This window comes from Papio anubis, chromosome X (genome assembly GCF_008728515.1).
Source record: "Papio anubis isolate 15944 chromosome X, Panubis1.0, whole genome shotgun sequence".
NCBI classification, from domain to species: Eukaryota; Metazoa; Chordata; class Mammalia; order Primates; family Cercopithecidae; genus Papio; species Papio anubis.
Genome location: NC_044996.1, coordinates 75,537,008 through 75,557,276, shown reverse-complemented (window position 1 = coordinate 75,557,276; position 20,269 = coordinate 75,537,008). Strand labels below are relative to the sequence as shown.

The window sequence follows — 20,269 nt, the reverse complement described above, 5'->3', positions numbered from 1 at the left end:
CTGTGTGTGTATGGGTGGAGGGGGGGCATCAGGAAAATAAAAGGGCACAGGGAAAAGGGCCTCACTCCTTCCCCTGATGCCCATCACTTTATTTCTGTTTTTCCTCCCTCTTCTCATGCCACATCCTTTAACCAAAATATGCCTCCTCTTTTACCCAAGTCAACTGTGGGACTGTGGTGTGCCTAGGACACAATTTCATAGCAGGATCTTAGTCCTCTTCCAGGTACCACCGCTTCATTCCTCCAGAAATATGTGGACTTGTTCATCCATCACTACGAAAGGAGGGGCTTGGGGATCATTCGTTCGAGTAACAAATCAGGGAAGGAAGGAAGGTATGAGATGGACTTCAGTCTAGTCTTGCTCCAAGTCTGAGTGACTTTGCACGTTTGTTTCTCTGCCATCAGATCAAGAATATAAGAATCCTGACTTCTCGGGGTCTCAAAAAAGAAAGGACAAGTTGTAACTGGATGTCATCCGAATCAATCGTCTTGGGTAAAGTACTGGGAGGGAAGAAAGGAGGGAGCTAATAGCAAGGAAAAGGGCCCATATCGAGGCATGTCCAGTTGAGCTTTCTTTCTGCCTGGTGGGGGTCTCCAGGTCTTCATTCGTTTAGAATATCAGCAGAGGACTGGGAAACCACTGCAGGTAATAAAGAGCTGATCGATTACTACATATTGTTACCTTGAGTAAGAAATAAAGGGACTATTTTGGAAAAACCCTCTGACTGATGTTTGTTGCTTTGAGTTTTGAGCCTTTTATTCAATGCTTTATTAAAAAATCGAACTATTAGCTGATTCAGGGCCTGGTAAAGACAAGGGAGAGTTCGCTGATCTTTGGCTAAAAATTTCCCCCAAACCACTTTTGCAAGTCACTGTCATTCTTTGAGTGTGTTTCCTCATCGGCAAAATGGCAATAATAATGCTTAACTTGCAAAGTTGCCGTGAGGCTGTATGTGCTTAGTGCGGTGAGCACAAAATAAATAAAAGGTAGTGGTGCTTCCTCATATTTCATGGGTCCTTCAAAAATAGGGTCTGAGTCTAATTCATTTCCCCTGTTTGATTCTTCTTGTCCTGAGTGGCCTCAGTTTCCTCCACTGTAAAATTCACATTGGTCTAGAATAAAACCGGCATTTCCATTGGGCAAAACTGTCCTTCATGGAAGTTTGGTTTGGCCCAGATATAGGGCTTAAAGAAGAAACCCGAGCCAATGCTTACAAGTTGAGTGATTTTATATAGAAATCTAGAATTCCATCTTCTCGTGAAAACCCAGCCAATTTGGCCACCATGAGTCGCTGCATGGCAACAATTGCCTAGAGCCAAGTAGCAGCTGCCCGCTTACGTAGAGCACACACTGTCAGTTTGGCCAGAGCCCATCGGGCCTGCTCTACTCATTTACATGATCTGCTTGATCCTACAGACATTGCCACTTATGACCCTCTGGGCGACTGGAAACAGTCTATGCCAGGCAGAGGGTAGGTACTTAATTGCTCAATGAATAAATACCTTACTCTTTTTCCTCTACCATTTTCTTATCTAGCCATGTTAGGAAATCTCAGTTATCGGATAAGGTGATTCTCACTTGGAAACATGAATTGAACAAATCGATTAGAGTCGGGATAGTCTGGGTTATACTGTGGTAACAAACAACCCGTATATCACAGTGCCTTATAACAACAAGGGTTTATTATTTGTTCACGTACATAAACCTAGACACAAAGTGAAAACATCTTCATGTTTCCACAAGCATGGGTACGCACATGAGTGCACAGGTATGTCAGCAATCACAAGACGAATAAAAACTCTGGCATATGAACCCACACAGAATCCCACTGAGAGACTGATCAACTTAGATTGCACAATCCTGTCTTTACGAAACAGAAAAAGGCCCCGGCATCCAAAAGAGTGAGGGATAGAGGTACAAGAATATCCACCTTCAGTCAAGGAATTGCCCCATATAATAAAAAGCTTATAAAACACCTGAAGGCTTAAAAAAAAAAAAAAAAAAAAAAAGATGTTAAGCGTTTTGGACGTTAACCATTTTGCACATTCAGAAACTGGATACTAAATAGGCAGTGCTCTGTTGAGGCCTCCTCCCCTGGGTTCCTAGCTCAAGAGGGAGATGCATCCCAGATGTCCAATAGGCAGCGAGATGGAGCTGGCTGGCCTGGGGCGGAGAGAGGGGCTGGGAGGCTGGAATCCTTTATCTCCAGCAGGAGCTGTGGACAGAAAGGAAGGGGCCAGAGCCAGGTCACATCCACATCCCCTTCCAGATCTACTCGTTTTATGTGTCCCGCCCAACCAAAGATTTGTCACCTGGCCTGTTGCATAGACCTCTTCCTCTCTGATTTCCCCATCTCCCATCTCGCCTCCCCCAATCCTTCCATCAAATCCACCACAAGTCTTTTTGTCAAGCTCGGGGTCTGTGAAATTGTTCTCCCTAGCTCAGAAAACGTTCCCTGGCTCCTCACTACCCACAGTTGCTGGTCCAGCCTCCTAAGCCTGACCTGTCAGACCTCTGTGATTGGTACCCTCTCCAGCCTCATCCCTTTCTGTTCCAGCAGTCCCTCCAGGGGTGTTTCTTCACTGACACACCATGCTCCATTCACCATTTTGATCTGGGGATGCCTAGCCTTCCCTCCCAGCCTCCCCAGTTGTTTATCCCCCTCGGAGCTCCTCCAGCCCCTCTTCTCTGGGCACATCGTTAAAATTTGACCACAAAACACAGCTTGCCAGGGCATCCAGGCTCCACTTCTAGACTGGATGCTCTCGGAAGGCAGAGACCAGACCTCCTTCCAGACCAAGCCCTTTATCACCTCTGTATGTCCTCCCCAGACCACAGTAGGCCACAGGGGGCTGAGCATAGACCCTGGGCTGAAAGTCAAGAGGGCCGGTTCTTCCACTTGATATGCTGCATGCATATCAGAGAGGGCAAGTCCCTGCCACTCTCAGGGCCTGAACTTCCTTCTTTCTTGACATCAGGGCACTGAACGCTTGCTGTTGCGCACAAAGCTCGATAAACCGAAGATTCAGTAAACAGCACTCAACTACCATCTCGGGAGTCATACTGAGGAGCTTGGGTGCCTGGCCCCAAGGAAATTCAACTTACTGACTCTGATTTTTCAGCTAGAACCTGCTTACCACAACGACCCCCATTCCCCAGCTATTCCCACCCTGTGTTCTCCTTTCAGGGAGCAGGCTACCTGGTGGGTTGCAAGGCTGGTGCAGGGAGATGGAGTCAGGAGGGGCTTGGGCAGAGTTTCTCAGAGTCAGCAGAGCCTCAGCGGCCTCCAGTTTCCGCTGCCACTCTGAGTGGGCAGAAACCAAAGCCTGGTCAGAGACTTTGGGGACCTGCAAAGGAAAGTGCGTGAGAGAATAGGCACTGGGAAACTACACCTCTTCCCAATACGACAAGTGCCCCTTCAGCCCCGTGTTCCCTCAACCTCCTCCCCCACCCCCACCAAGGCCTTCTGCTCTTCCCATCCACTAAACTCCATCCCTCCCAGGGTTCTGGACCCCACTACTTTCCCAGGACCTGTGGCTGCAGTAGAAGAGGGTCAAGGGTGGCACAGGGCTGGAGGATCAGAGTTGAGCATCTAGAAACAAGGAAAGGAGAGGCCAGGGGATTAAATCCACTGGTGGACACATACTATCAGTAGACACAAAGAGGGGCAGGATTTTGCAATATCTGGATGTGTGAATCCCCATGCCTGCTGGACCATTAGTCATTGTGGCTGGGACAAGTCCCTTCTCCTGCTTGGCCAGGTTTCTTTTCCATACCTCTTTTTCCTGACAGGGACGCTTATTCCTACCAGCTCTTTCCTTCCCAGGGCAATGGTGAAAATCATGGGAAATTACAGGTGTCCGTGTTTTAATTTGCAAAGCACCTGGAGAGATGTGATTACTGTCCCTGTTCAGGGACTGGTTCTCACTTCCATATTGCCCAGTCCCCATGGGTCTTGAAGGACAAGCATGGCTCGTCTCCAGGAAGCTTTCTCTAATGGCCTCTGGACTTTGCCCTGGGCCTCTGTGGCCCTCACCAGCGTGGACCCCACCTTTCAGCAGGACCTTCTATCCCATCCACCTGTTTCATGTGGAATAACAACCCCCATTTGTTGAAGCCCTACTATGTGGCAGGCCTTGTGCCAGTTCTCTTTTCAATGCTATGGGTATAGAATATTGTCCTCAGTATATCCATAGGGAAATGGAGGTTCAGACACATAAAGTCACTTGTCCCAAGTCTCACAAATAGAAAATAGCAAAGCTAGGAGAGCCCTGTCCTCGCCCGTTAGTATTACATGCTGCCTTGTCCTCCTCCTTCTTCTCCTCCTCCTTTTCTTCCTCCTCCTCCTCCTCCTCTTACTCCTCCCCCCCCCTCCACTTCCTCCTCCTCCTCCTCCTCCTCCCGCTCTTCCCCTTCCATCTCCCACGGCATCAAGCACAAGGTTAGGCACACAAGACACAACCTGCTCCATGGTCCTCACTCTACTCACATGCTGGGCAGGGCAGGGGGCCTGTGGGGATCTCCAGAAGGAGAAACCAGTTGCTGCTCCAAGGTCACTGGAGTACGAGGCAGAGACAAAGATTCTGGGGCCTGGCCAAGCAGCAGAGCCCCTTGGGAGCTCCCCTGCAGGGGCAGAGAGCACAGGTTGCAGTCAGGTACCAGGCCGGCCATGGAGAGAGGAGGTGTGGACATCTTTTGGGATGAGGATAGGAGCCTAGAATGTCAGAGCTCTGAAGACCTTGAAGACCAGCCAGTCTTACCTTTCATTTTGCAACTGGGGAAATTGAGGCCCAGGGAGGAGAAGTGATTTTTCCCAAGGTCACATGGTGAGCTGGTGATAGGATTGGAGATGAAACCCATATCCTTGGGACACAGTGAAAGATGTCTGGACAGTGGCTGGGTGGGAGCCTGCCCGACTGGTCACCGACTCTCCTTACCTCCTCGGAGGCTGTGAAGATGTGGGTCTCGGGCTGCAGCATGTTGTTCTCCTTCCCAGCTGTGAAAGACCAGGAACAGCTTTGATGAGTTTTTCCCCCAACCCCACCCCACTTCACCCCACATCCAGTCTCAGGTCTCATCTCACCGAGGAGCTCTTCAGTTCCCTTGTCCCCCAGCTCTCTCCTTCCTGCAAACACTCGGTAGATAACATTGATGACATTTTGCACCTGGGCAAACTAAGGTCCGGGGAGCAACTTGCCCCAGGTCACACTGCAATTCTGTGACAGGACTGGCGACAGAACTACTCATGCTTCCTCCACCCAAACTCTGGCTCCCTCCCTGGCCAGAAACACTCACTGAGGACTCCCGCTCTGATGGTCAAATTCCTGACACGGATGGGAGCTTTGGGAGGGGCAGCCATACTCCTTATTGGTCCTTGAGCCAGGTGTCTCTTTGGCCGTGCCCGCTGCTCCCTCTTCAAGGCACTCACAGCAGGCAAGACCCTGAGGTGTTCTCTGAAGTAAAGGATTGCGGGGCTAAGGTTAGTCCCATTTAGAGAAGGTCTGGGCCCTCCCCATCTCAGACACCATACTCATGAGAAGAGGGCACAATTGTGACACTCGCAGGCCTGGAAGAGGCAGAAATGCTTGTGGCCGCTGATTTGGGCAGTAATACCATGGTCGTGGCAGCGGTCACAGCAACCTATAGCTCTTCTGGGGCCAAGCTGAGTCCCCCATGGGGCTCCAGTCTCACGCTGTGCATTCAGAGTCAGAGGGGCAGCAGGGTGCAGCAGGTATTTATTTGGGATCCATGCTTCTAGGGTCAGGAGTGGAGGTCAGAATGGCCACATGATCCCCTACCCCCAGCGTACTTCCTCTGCCCTTGGAAAACCCTATCTGAGGTGGCTGAATGCTCCTTCTCCATCCTTCTCACCGCTGGAATCGGATTGCCTTCCCTCCCCTTCTTCTCCCACGGTTTTCACCAGCCTTCACTGCGACCTCCTTGCTCATGTTGCCTCCTTCACAGAAGCCCCAATCACACATAGCCCCTTCCCGAGAAACTCTTGGCAAGGATCCCATACCCATTCAATGCAGTCATTATTCTCCTTGCTTACCATCACTTCACCACAGACCCCACTTTCAGGCATGCACATGCACTCCCGTGCCCTCTTCCACCATTACTACACCCCCTTCTTGTGTATCATCCTGCACTCTGCCAAACCCAGGTATTATTCCTGGCATCCACTTCAACAATTCTCTTCCGAACCTCCTGCATTCATTCACTCCCCACAAAGGATTTTGTGCCCCCAGCACTCAATTCCATTGTCAGTCTCTTCTATGCCCTATATTCAATTTTCCCCTCACATTTCGTGCTGATTCATGCTGATTTTTTTTCTTGTACCCCACCTTACACTTAATTATTCCCTTGCTCCCCCTTTGAACTGATTTCCCTGTTGTATCCCATGAAATCGTATTGTTCTCCTGGATCCCTGGCCCTCTTTCAATTATTAATTTCATTCATCCCTTCATTCATGCATCCCCTTGATTCTTCTTCTTTTTTTTTTTTTTTTTTTTTTTCTTTTTTCTTTTGAGACGGAGTTTCGCTCTTGTTACCCAGGCTGGAGTGCAATGGCGTGATCTCGGCTCACTGCAACCTCTGCCTCCCGGGTTCGAGTGATTCTCCTGCCTCATCCTCCCGAGTAGCTGGGATTACAGGTGCCTGCCACCACGCCTGGCTAATTTTTTGTAATTTTTAATAGAGACGGGGTTTCACCATGTTGGCCAGGCTGATCCACCCGCCTCGGCCTCCCTGGGTGCTGGGATTACAGGCATGAGCCACCGGGCCCGGCCGATTCTCTTGATTCTTCATTCAGCAGGTACCTGTTGAGCCTCCTATGAAGTGTCAGGTTCTGATCTAGCCAATAGGGAACTCCTCAGTGCGGTAGTGTTTCTCTTGGACTGACACACCTTTTCGGCTTTCATGCAAACCCACACATTCCCTCCATAGTCTCCCCCAACTCTTCCATATTCCTCTCCACACTTGAACAATTTTTCTGGAGCACACCATCTCCCCCCACCCCCACCCCACCCCACACCACACACACAGTCCCACCACCCTGGAGTGCACCACTTCCTCAGGAAGCCCAATCATCCACTCCCTCCCGGACCTCTGAATCAAAAGTAGTCCCATGAGCCCTGCCTCACTGGCCAAAGGCCGGGGCTCAGGGGGCTGGAGCAAGGGGTCCTCCCAAAAGGGATTCCGGGACAGCTGAGGGCGCGATGGGACATCAGGAGCAGATGGGAGTTCCCTGCTGAGGTAGCAGAGAGGGGAAGGTAGCAGAGTTGGGAATCTGGCTCAGGAGGGTGGGAGGAAATAAGAGGCGTGGAGAACGAGGGCCTAATTCTCATGTCAACCTGTGGTTGCCCCAGCCTCCAGCAAGTCAGAACCAGTCAGAAGGTCTGAGGGAAGATCCAGCTTCCGCTTCCCTTCCCGCCCTTGCCACAAAGGCCAGTGAGCTCTTGCGCTGCCTTCAACCTCCCGCCGCTGTGGCTGGCGACCAATGAACTTCGAGATCTCTTGAGGCTCACGTTCTGAGGTCACGCCCCCTTCACCTCCACGTAGCTTCTCCTGCTCCCTGTACTAGGTCAGTCAAGAAATCCTGAAGTGATCGTTGAGCTCTATACTCCCCAAAGCTTGTTTCCCAGATTGGTCTCCCTTTGGGTGTGAAATATTTTGTGTGCATGCATTTTTAACTCACGTACTTGGTATTTTGTAATTTACCTTTTAAAAATTCAGCATGTGATTAAAGATCGATCCATATTTCTGCGCCGCGGATTCCCAATCAGTGGTGACTTTGCAACCCCCAGGGAACGATGCTTGGAAACACTTTCGTCCGTATTTGTCTCTGTTTATGAACTCCCTGTAATGTTCCACAGATAAATGTGTCTATTCCTGTGCCACTACTAAATTGTCCTAAATTTTTTCACTTCATGATACATCTTGACATCGGCTAGGGCAAGTTCCTGCATGGTATTCATCATCTCCAAACACGTCTTTGCTATTTTTTGCCTTTTTGTCCCTCCGCATGAATTAGTGTGCAATGTCAAGTCTCCCCAGACTCAGTTGTAACAGATTTGGATTGCATTTTCACTGAATCTGTGGATCAGTTAGGGGAGAATCCACTATCTGCAGAATACTCAGCCTTCCTATTCACCAACTTGGGATGTCTCCACTTATGTGGGCCCTTAATGTTTTAATCTTTCAGTTCAGTTTTTAGTTTTATCTTTTGGATATTTAGATCTTGCACATCATTCATTGTATTTATTCCAAGATACTGTAGATCGTTGCTGTGCTTGCACTTGATGTCTGTTTAAAAGGACAATTTCCATTTGGATCTAATTTACAGAAACGACTTTAACTTTTAAAAACGTGACTTGATCTTAAAGTCAGTCAACATGCTAAACTCTGTAGTAGGCGTTCTGGGATTATCTGTGAGTTTATGCATAGTAGAAATAGAATTGAAGTTATGGGGTTTTTTTGTTTGCGATTTTTGTTTTTTGGTTGGTTGTTTGGTTGTGTTTTAACTGCGCTGGCTAGGAAATCTAGTACAAGATCTAATAGCGACAGCAAAATTGGGCTTCTTTGGGTTGTTCCGGATTTTAAAAGGAATGCTGCCAGCATTTCCATATTAGTATTGTTTCCTTGTGTTTTCCTTACCTTTTCCTTTCATTTCCTTTTCTTTCCTTTCCCTTCCCTTCCTTTCCCTTCCTTTCCCTTCCTTTCTTCCCTTTCCTCCTTCCTTCCTTCCTTTCTTCTTCCTGTCTCCCTACACCACGCCACCCCCACCCCCGCATGTCTTACGCCTTTTGTCCTCCTTCATAAATTAGCATGCAATTTCAAGTTTCCCGAAAATTCGGTTGTAACCGATTTGGATTGCATTTTCACTGAATCTGTGGATCAGTTATGGGAGAATCCACTATCTCTAGAGTACCTGGCCTAAGTAACTTCCAGGTTTTTTCCAAAACCTTCAGCAAAGTTTATCTTATAATTCAAACGGTTAAAAAATCATAAATGTATATCTTAATGAGTTTTCTATCTCTTTCTTTCTTTTCCTTTCTTTCTCTCTTTCTTATCCTTTCTCCCTTTCTCTCTCTCTCTCTCTCTCTCTCTCTCTCTGTTTCTCCTTCCTTCCTTCCTTTATTCCTTGGGTTGCTTTCTTTATTTGATTTGTAAACAAAGATGAAACAAAAAAGCAGCCCCTCACTCTGTCACTCAGGCTGCTGAAGTGCAGTGTCGGTGATCTTGGCTCACTGCAACCTCCACCTCCTGGGCTCAAGCAATCCTCCTGCCTCAGCCTCTCAAGTACCTGGGACTACAAGCACACGCCACCATCCCCAGCTAATTTTCGTATATTTGGTAGAGACGGGGGGTTTCGCCATGTTGCCCAGGCCATCGTGAACTCCTGGGCTCAAGCAGTCCGCCAGACAAAAGTGCTGAGATTACAGGTGTGAGCCACCAAGCCAGGCCTCTTAGTGAGTTTTCAAAAATTAAATATACGCATGCAATTAGTATCTAGAACAAACAACAAAATATATGAGCAACACATAAACCTCTCTCGGGTCCCCTTCCAGTTACAGCTTTGCTAATGTCAAACCAGCTTTCCTCTCCCATAGTAAATGTAACTTAGCTATGGTGTATTAATTTTTTTGTATATGGTGCATTAGAGCAGTGGTCCTAAAACACTAGCTTGATTATCAAGTCCCAGAGGGCTTGATAAAACAAAGACTTCTGAGCTCCATATCTGTATTCTCAGATAACAAGGTCTGGGGTGGGACCCAGAGTTTGGTTGGCTTTGCTTTTTCTCTTTTCTTTTCTTTTCATTTTTCTTTTCTTTTCTTTGTCTTTTTTTTTTTTTTTTTTTTTTGACGGAGTTTCACTCTTGTTGCCCAGGCTTGAGTGCAATGACGCGATCTCGGCTCACTGCAACCTCTGCCACCCGGGTTCAAGCGATTCTCCTGCCTCAGCCTCCCGAGTAGCTGGAATTACAGGCATTCACCACCACGCCCGGCTACTTTTGTATTTTCAGTAGAGATGGGGTTTCTCCATGTTGGTCAGGCTGGTCTTGAGCTCCTGACCTCAGGTGATCCACCAGCTTGGGCCTCCCAAAGTGCTGGGATTACAGGCGTGAGCCACCATGCCGGCTGAGTTTGCCTATCAAACAAGTTCCCTGATGATGCGAACACTGCTGGTAAGGGACCACATTTTGAGAATGAAAGCACAAGAGAGGATAACATAAGGAACCTCCAAATATCCATCTCCCAACTGCAACCATTAAAGACTCATGGCCAATCACATTTCATACATATCCTCTCCCCTCCCCGTCCTCCAGATTATTTTCAAGCAAATATCAGAAATCAAAAAAGTACAAAAATCATATGTGGATATCTTAACGTGTCTTATTTGATTTGTAAACATTTCAGTGCATAACTCTAAATATGAGGAATCTATTTTCCTCAACGTTTCATTTTGAAAATACACAAAGCTGAGGGGGTAATACAGTGAACAATCTTATGCCTAGATTCACATTATCTCATTGCTTTAGCTCTCAGTAATTTTTTTTTCTTGCTTAAACACGTAACAGTTTCAAACACTTCAACCAGTTACTTCAGCATGCACCTCCTAAACACTACAGTGTACTCCTAGGAAACCACAGTGCCATTATCACATTGAAGAAATGTAACAATGAAGGGGTAACATCATCCAAGTTCACATACAGTTCATATTTAAATTTCACCAAATGTCCCCGTAATATCCTTTTGAAAGACTTTTTGGGGGATCAACAATCCAGTCAAGCATGGTACATTGCACACAGTTGTCATGTCTCTTTAGTGTCCTCTAATTGCAAACAGTACCCCAACCAATTTTTTAAACCTTCCATGACGATGACATTTTTTTCAGAGCTGAGGCCTGTTGTCATGTAAAGTGTCCCACAATACGGGCTGGTCTGATATTTGCCTCTTGTTTATATTTATGTTTGACACTTTGGGCACGAATATTAAGAAGGTGATGAGCAGTTCACATTATATCACATCTGGAGGCTCCTAAGGCCAGTTTCTCTGGTTATCGGTGATGCGGTTTGTATTCTTCAGTTTTATCACTTAATTACGGTATTTTTCAGACAGAGTACTACATTGGGAAGGTACTTTTCTCCCGTTGTGGTTAATAAGTAGTCTGTCATGATATTTCGATGACATGCGGATATTCTGCTCTCCAACAAAATTTTACCTCTTGGCCTTAGTATTCATTCAGGGCTCTTGCCTGATTTGATTATTACTTTGTTGGTTAAAAAAAACGGTGATTTCTCTAATACTATAATCATTTCTGCTTTTATGGATGGGCATTTTGATGTAAAAAAGCTCATCTCTCCCCCTCCCCCACCTCGTTGTTGTTGATGTTGCATTTGCTGTGGCAGAGAAAGAGTACAAGCTGTTTATTTGTTTTGTTGAAAGAAATGTAAAGAGAAAACAGTGGACAATATTAAGAGAAAGGTAAACAAATACATGATGAATTTGATAAGAATTTCCCCTCTAACAGTCTAATCAGATTGACAAAATTCATTGCCTGAAGTTAGAATTGATTGGTCAGCAATAGCAAAAAAAGCAGTTTATGATAATTATTAAGAGGATCTGAGGTTATGAATTTGGCCAACTAAAAAATGGCTTGGATCTTGTAGAACACACACACACACACACACACACACACACACACACAAACATTTTTGTGGAGACATCATAAAAAGGTATTTTTATTTCAGTTACATAACACATAATAGAAAATTATGAGATCATATATAATATTTTACAAAAGGCAGAAGGCCTTCACCTAAGTCGCCACTCAAATGTCCATGTAATACAAGACTTTTCTAACAGTATGGAAGAATAATTGATTCAAAGTGTAAAAAATTTCAACAACCTTCCTTTTAGCATTACATGAATCATGGGAAATTTCCTTTCCAAGAACTTTCCAATTTGCAAAGACATGTTCGTAGCATGATAAATGGAACTCATAGTACAGTTATTTGGGTATCATGTCTACCTCTCAGAAAGGAAACCGAGTTAATTGTGGAAGACATTGGAGAAACTCATTTGTATGATGAAAGACAGGGATCTGGCTGTTAGTTCAAAAATCAGATTTTGTTGTGATTTAAATCAAGAGTCCAATGTTTCTTTTATTTCTTCTTTCCATTGTATGATTCATATTGAAAACATAAGGGCTTAGCTTCCTAAAGTCGACTATATGAAAAGTTTCACAACTATAGTTATTAAAGTCATTCAGTAAATATGCACAAATGCAGTGAATCATCACAGGCTTATTTTGCCAGTCTTTATTGAGTTGTGTATGTTTTATTGGTCTTCTTAAAGACCTCGGTTTTTATTTATTGATTTTCTCTGTTATTTTTCGGGTTTCCATTTCATTGATTATTTTACCTATCTTTCACATTTCCTTCCTTCTGCTTCTTTTGCTCCTCTTTTTCTAGTTTAGTGTAGTGACATCATAGATTACTGCTTTGATAATTTTTCATTTGTCTAATGGAAGCACTTAATGGCATAAATTTTCCTTTCAACAATGGTTTAGCTTTGCATCACAGATGTTGACATGTCTTATAATCATTTCCTTTCAGTTCAATTCACTTTCTGAAGTCCTGGGAGACTCAGTCTTCAGTATTCTTTTTATTTAAATTGGCCAATAAAAATTGTATATATTTGTGGTGTACAACATGATGTTTTGATAACAAGTATACACTGTGAAATGGCTAAATCAAGGTAATTACCATATGCATTACCTCACATACTTACCGTTTTGTGTGTGTGGTGAGAACACTTAAAAACTACTCTCAGCAAATTTCACGTATACGACATATTGTTATTAACTGTAGTCACCATGGTGAAGAAGAGATCTTTTGAAATTATTCCTCCTGCCTAGCTGAAATTTTGTACCCTTTGGTCAACATCTCCCCCACTCCCCCAAACTCCAGCCTCTGGTAACCACCATTCCATTCGCTACTTCTAAAAGATCGACTTTTTCACCTTCCACACATGGAAATGCCATGATTTCCTTCTTTTACATGGCAGAACGGTATTCCATGGTGTATATAGACCACATTTTCTTTATTCGTTAATCCGCTGATGAACACTTAGGTGCACTGTAAATTTTGGCTATTGTGAATAGTGATGCAGTGAAGATGGGAGTGCAGACACCTCTCTGACATGTTGATTTCATAGCCTTTGAATACAGTCCCAGAAGTGGGAAGGCTAGGTCATATGGTAGTTCTATTTTAACTTTATGAGGAACCTTCATACTGTTTTCCATAATGGCTCTCCTAATTTACATCTGGAAGATTTTCTCTTTAGCCCATGGATTCAGTGGCATCCTTCACATTGAGCGGTGGTGAAAATCCTGACATCATCCCAGCAGGGACAAAGAGGGGTGCCTCCTTACGGCCTGGTGGGGGTATATGTTGGAGATCTCCACATAATCCTGCTGATATGGTAGCGCGAAGGGGCTCTCGTCTCTGCCCATGGAAATGAATGTGGAAGTCCATGTCCCCCGCTAGATCTTTGCCGGCATGAGTGGGGCCACAGAGTTTTCCGAGGCGTTCAACTGGAGTAGAGCAGTTACTGTGAAAATATTTTCTGTCTTGTTGGGCTGCCTCTTTTCTGATCCTTAGGTTAGGAAGAACAGGCTTTTGTAGGTTTATTTCTTCGTTTCTTCGCTTGTTTTGTTTAGCTTTGTTTTGTTTTGCCTGTGCATTTTGGAATTCCCTAGTAGCTGGTTTCTTCGGCTCCAACTTTGGGATATATCAGGCCAAAACAAAACCCAAGGAACTCACCACCATATCGTTCTGAGGTCCTCAGTTGCTCTGCTTTCTCCTCTCCACTTTCAGCCTTATGTTTGTTTTATATATAGTGTCTCGAATTTTAAGTTGTACTTAGTGGGAAGAATAGGGAAATGTACAACTACACCACCTTCCCAGAAGCAGCAGTCTCTATAGATTTATTTTATTTAAAAAAGCAAATAATAATTATATATATTTATGGGGTAGAATATGATGTTTTGATATATGTATACAATGTGGAATGATTAAACGAAGCTAATTAGCATATCCGTCTCCTCACCTACCTATCATTCTTTTGTGGTGAGAACATTTACAATCTACTCTTTGAGCAGTTTCAAAATATGTAATACATTATTTTTAACTAGAAATGCTGTGCAATAGATCACTAAAGCTCCTTGCTCCTGTCTAACTGGAACTTTGTACTCTTTGACCGACATCTTCCCTTGCCATATCCCCCGCAAGCCCCGCCACCCCCAGCCTCTGGCAACCATCATTCTACTCTCTGCTTCTATTAGATCAACTTTGTAAGATTCCACATGAGTGAGATCATGTGGTATTTGTCTTCCTTTTTTTTCTTTTATGTTTTAGTTGACACATAATAGTTGTGCATATTTATGAGGTACAGAGTGATATTTTGATACATCTATTCAACGTGTAATGACTATACCAGAGTAATTAGGGTATCCATCACCTCAAACATTTATCATTCCTTTGCACTGGAAACATTCAAAATCCCCTCTTCCAGCTTTTTTTAAACATATACTATACCATACTGTTAACTGTATTCAACCTACAGTGCTATAGAACACTTAAACTTATTCCTCCTATCGATCTGTAATGTAGTATCCATTAGCCAACCTCTCTCTATCCTCCCCTCCCCTCTGTACTTCCCAGCCTCTAGTAACCACAACTCTACCCTCTACTTCTATGAGTCCAATTTCCTTCAGCTTCCACATATGAGTGAGGATGTGTGGTATTTGTCTATCTGTGCCTGCCTTGTTTCACTTAACATAAAATCCTCCAGGTTCATTCATGTTGCCTCGAATGACAGGACTTCATTCTTTCTGGTAGCTGAATAATGTTCTATTGTGTATAGATACCACATTTTCTTTATCCATTCACGTCGATGGACACTTAGGATGATTCCGTACCTTAGCTATTGGGAATAGTGCTGCAATAAACATGGGAAAGCAAATCTTTCTTTGATACACCGACTTCCTTTCTTTTGGATAAATACCCAGTTGAGGGACTGTTGGATCATATGGTAGGTGTGTTTTCAGTTTTTTGAGAAACCTCCATACTGTTTTCCATGATGTCTGCACTAATTTACACTGGGACCAACAATGTGTAAGAACTCCCCTTTCGAACATCACACACCGGGGCCTATTATGGGGAGGGGGAAGAGGGGAGGGATGGCATTGGGAGTTATACCTGATGTAAATGACGAGTTGATGGGTGCTGATGAGTTGATGGGTGCAGCACACCAACGTGGCACAAGTATACATATGTAACAAACCTGCACGTTGTGCACATGTACCCTGGAACTTAAAGTATTAAAAAAAAAAAAAAGAACTCCCCTTTCTTCACATCCTCGCCAGCCAAAACTTATCTTTTTGTCTTTTTCATAATGGCCATTCTAACCGGGGTGAGAGGATATCTCATGGTAGTTTGGACTTGCATTTTCCTGATGATTAGTGAGGTTGAGCAATTTTCCATAAACTTCTTGGTGACTTGTATGCCTTCTTTTGAGAAATGTCTATTCTGATCCTTTGCTCATTTTTAATAGTATTATTTAGGGGAGTTTTGCTGTTGAGTTCTTTGAAAGCCTAGTGTATTCTGGATAGTAGTCTCTTATCGGACGATTAGTTTTTAAGTATTTTCTCCCATTCTACAGGTTGTCTCCTCACTCTATTGATTGTTTCCTTTGCTATACAGAAGCTTTTTGGTTTTATATGGTCCCATTTGCGTATTTTTGCTTTTGTTGCCTGTGCTTTTGTAGTCTTACCCATAAAATATTTGCCCTACTAGAACAATGCCCTGAAGCTTCTCTCCTTTGTTATTTTTATAGTTTCAAGTTTTCCATTTAAGCCTTTAAGTTTCTATGACAATATCATGATGTCCTGGTTACTATAGCTTTATAGTATATTTTGAAGTCTGGCAGAGTGATGCCTCCAGCTTTGTTTGTTTGTTTGTTTGTTTCCCCCTCAGGATTTCTTTGCTTATTTGAGGTCTCTTGCGGTCCCATATGAATTTTAGGATTTTTTTTCTATTTCTGCAAAAAGTGTCATTGGTATTTTGGGTGGGATTGCATTGAATCTGTAGATTGCTTTGGGTAATATGGTCATTTAAGCAATTTTCATTCTTCTAATCCATAAGCATGGAATGCCTTGCCATTATTTTGTGTCCTCTTCAATTGTTTTTATCAGTGTCTTGAAGCTTTCATTGTGGTGATCTACCACATCCTTAGTTACATTTATTCCTAGATACTTTTTTTGTGGCTACTGTAAATGGGGTGGCTTTTTTTTTTAAGTTTTACTTTTAAGTTCGGAGATACGTGTGCAGAACGTGCAGGTTTGTTAGGTAAGTACACATGCGCCATGGTGATTTGCTGCGCCTATCAACCCGTCATCTAGGTTTTAAGCCCCGCATGCATTAGGTATTTGTCCTAATGCTCTCCCTCCCCTTTCCCCCCACTCCCCTCCAACAGGCCCCGGTGTGTGATGTTCCCCTCCCTTTGTCCACGTGTTCTCATTGTTCAGCTCCCACCTGTGAGTGAGAACATGCGGTGTTTGGCTTTCTGTTCCTGTGTTAGTTTGCTGAGAATGATGGCTTCCAGCTATGAACTCATTCTTTCTTATGGCTGCAGGGTTTGCTCTCTTGATTTCCTTTTCTACTAGTTCATTATTGGTGCATAGAAACACTACTGATTTTCTTACGCAGATTTTGTATCCTGCAACTCTATTGAATTTGTTTACCAGTTCTAAAGAGTCTTCGGGGAGTCTTTAGGTTTTCGATCTATCCGATCAGGTCACCTGTGAAGGGGTGCAATTTGACGTCCTTTCTTTCCGTTTGGATGTCATTTATGTCTTTCTGGTGCCTAACTGCTCTGGGAGGACGTTCAGTACTATGTTAAATAGGAGCGGTGAGAGTGAGTATCCTTCTCTTGTTCCTGTTCTTAGAGAAAAGGCTTTCAGCTTTTCCCCATTCAGTATGATGTGGGTTAGTTACATATAGCCTTTTGTTATGTTGAGGTATGCTCCTTTTGTACCTAATTTGTTGAGAGTTTTTGTCATGAAGTGACGCTGCGATTTTGTCAAATGCTTTTTCTGCGTCTACTGAGCTGATCATACCATTTTTTATCTTTGTTCTGTTGATGAGACATATTATATGTATTGATTTGTGTGTGTTGAATCATCCTTGCATTTCTGGGATAGATCTCAATTGATCATCTTTTTGATGTGCTGTTGGATTCAGTTTGTTAGTATTTTGTTGAAGATTTTTGCACCTGTGTTCGTCAGGGATACTGGCCGGCAGTTTTCTCTTTCTCGTTGTGTCTTTGTCTGGTCTGGGCATCAGGGTAATGCTGGCCTTGTAGAATGAATTAGGAAGAATTCTCTCCTCTTCCCTCACCCCCTTCCCCTCCCTCTCCCCCACTCCTCCTGACCTCCCCCACTCCCACCGCCACAGAAACAGCCAGGCAGGCAATCTTGGGAAGCAGGGGCAAACACGGGGGCATGTGGTTCAGATGCACCTTGGTCCTGTGGCAATGGCAGTGGGGCCTGTGTTGGGCACATGAGCGAGCCTGGACTCTGCTATCTCCCGGCCCAGCAGACAGTAGGAGCTGCAGTCGCTTAGGGCACGACACAGAGCCTTGGGGGTGGGCACCTAGAGCCCTGTTTTGCTGCAGCTGCCCAACACACAGAAGCCTTTTGGGCTCCACACAGGTTCAAGCAGTGCCTCTGCATCTTCTCCCTGCGACTCTGCCTGCCAGTCCCTCAAAGGGAACTCCTGTGTCTACGATCTCAGAGGTCCACAGCAGGAATGTGGTGTCCTAGGGTTCCTTCACTCACCCCTTCCTCGGGTCCAGTCTGTGTCCAGGGTTCAGTCGTGGCACCCGGCAATACCAAACAGGCAGTCCCGCTTCCTCCCTCTTCCACCACAGTGTCTTCCATGGCCCCTTTATTGAATTCCCATGTTTTCTCTCAAAAGATGTGTTTGAAGTGTGCAGATTTACTTAATATTTTGCTTCCTCTCTGAGGAAGAGGCACATCCCAGCTGCATTTGGTCAACCGTCTCTATTCTCAATCAAAATAAGCAATTCTGTCTGATAAAGCCACTGAAAAAATGCGAGAGAACACTAAGAAAAAAAGGAAGTATGTATGTTGAACAGATTTTTTTAATGGTATTTGAAAGACTCCCACACATATCAAGAATATTTAAGGAACTCTGTCAAATGCAAACTGCCAGATTTTGGATTGAAAAAATAATAATTTAGAAAATTCTCAGTCTTTAATTCTGGATTTTTCCCCAATTCCTAAGGTATATCCACCTCCATTGAGGTAATATTCGGAAAGGTATATTTCATCTTTAATAACCAAACATGAGTATTCCTGTGAAAGCTGCTAAAATGACAATCAGGAGATTCAGTAAATGTGGCAAACTGGCCATTACGTGAATGCATTAATTTGAGGAGAATTGATCGTGTTGTCACCTAGCATCACTAAGCATATCAGGGAGAGTCGTGAACATGGAGGATCTCTCTCCCTGGCCACTTTACGTTCATGGAAACACAGGGGAAAAGCAGCTCACTGTTGGTCAGGTGAGGCAACTGGATTCCAAATCTCTTAATTTGGGTCACTAAAACAGACTGGGTATTTATGGCATTAAGAGGTTGCTCACAGGGAGATCTGGCAAGATGGCCAAATAGGAACAGCTCCCGTCTGCAGCTCCAAGCGAGATCGGCGCAGAAGGTGGCTGATTTCTGTATTTCCAACTGAAGTATCCAGTTCATCTCCTTGCTACAGGATGAACAGTGGGTGCAGCCCACAGAGGGCAAGCTGGAGCAGGGTGCGGTGTCGCCTCACCCAGGAAACACAAGGGGTCGGGGGATTTCCCTTTCCTAGCCAAGGGAAACTGTGATAGACTGTACCAGGAGGAACAGTACATTCCAGCCCAGACACTGCACTTTTCCCATGGTCTTCACAATCAGCAGACCAGGAGATTCCCTCCAGTACCTGGCTCAGCGGATCTCACCCCCACGGAGCCCAGCAAGCTAAGATCCACTGGCTTGGAATTCTCAGTGCTAGCACAGCAGTCTGAGGTCGACCTGGGATGCTCGAGCTTGGTGCGGGGAGGAGCGTCCACCACTGCTGAGGCTTGAGTAGGCGGTTTTACCCTCACTGTGTAAACAAAGTCGCTTGGAAGTTCGAACTGGGCAGAGTCCACCGCAGCTCAGCAAGGACGACTGCCTCTCTAGATTCCTCCTCTCTGAGCAGGGCATCTCTGAAAAAGAGGCAGCATCCCCAGTCAGGGACTTTTAGATAAAACCCCCATCTCCCTGGGACAGAGCACCTGGAGGAAGGGGCGGCTGTAGGCACAGCTTCAGCAGACTTAAACGTCCCTGCCTGACAGCTCTGAAGAGAGCAGCAGTTCTTCCAGCACAGTGTTCGAGCTCTGATAAGGGAAGGACTGCCTCCTCAAGTGGGTCCCTGACCCCCATGTATCCTGACTGGGAGACACCTCCCAGTAGGGTCCAACAGACACCTCAGACAGGAGAGCTCTGGCTGGCATCTGGGGGGTGCCCCTCTGGAACGAACCTTCCAGAGGAAGGACCAGGCAGCAATCTTTGCTGTGCTGCAGCCTCTGCTGGTGATACCCAGGCAAACAGGGTCTGTAGTGGACCTCCAGCAAACTCCAGCAGACCTGCAGGAGAGGGGCCTGACTGTCAGAAGGAAGACTAACAAACAGAAAGGAATAGTACCGACATCAACAAAAAGGATGTCCACTCAGAGACCCCATCAGAAGGTCACCAACATCAAAGACCAAAGGTAGATAAATCTACGAAGATGGGGAGAAACCAGCACAAGAAGGCTGAAAATTCCAAAAACCAGAACGCCTCTTCTCCTCCAAAGGGCCACAACTCCTCACCAGCAAGGGAACAAAACTGGATGGAGAATGAGTTTGACTAATTGACAGAAGTAGGCTTCAGAAGGTGGGTAATAACAAACTCCTTCAAGCTAAAGGAGCATGTTCTAACCCAATGCAAGGAAGCTAAGAACCTTGAAAAGGGGTTTGATGAATTGCTAACTAGAATAACCAGTTTAAAGAAGAACGTAGATGACCTGACGGAGCTGAAATAAACAGCATGAAAACTTCGTGAAGCATACACAAGTATCAATAGCCAAATCAATCATGTGGAAGAAAGGATATCAGAGT

At 45.0% G+C, this 20,269-nt stretch overlaps 1 protein-coding gene across 3 annotated transcripts in view; it reads right to left on the bottom strand.

Annotated features, from left to right (window-relative positions):
* Positions 1 to 1,660: 1,660 nt before the first annotated feature.
* The window catches only part of DMRTC1B (DMRT like family C1B), a 70,331-nt gene continuing 51,722 nt past the window's right edge, over positions 1,661 to 20,269 (bottom strand). The window contains exons 2-7 of one of the 3 annotated variants that reach the window (XM_031660754.1): positions 5,296 to 5,453; positions 4,938 to 4,996; positions 4,490 to 4,623; positions 3,532 to 3,592; positions 3,200 to 3,347; positions 1,661 to 2,215 (exon numbers count right to left, since the gene is read on the bottom strand). In XM_031660754.1, the coding sequence (XP_031516614.1) occupies positions 2,103 to 2,215; positions 3,200 to 3,347; positions 3,532 to 3,592; positions 4,490 to 4,623; positions 4,938 to 4,996; positions 5,296 to 5,359 (579 nt within the window). In that variant the 5' untranslated portion in view covers positions 5,360 to 5,453 and the 3' untranslated portion in view covers positions 1,661 to 2,102. Of the gene's footprint in view, positions 2,216 to 3,199; positions 3,348 to 3,531; positions 3,593 to 4,489; positions 4,624 to 4,937; positions 5,454 to 7,352; positions 9,072 to 20,269 lie in introns of those variants that run through there. The other 2 variants (XM_031660753.1, XM_031660752.1) reach the window with 2 other exon arrangements.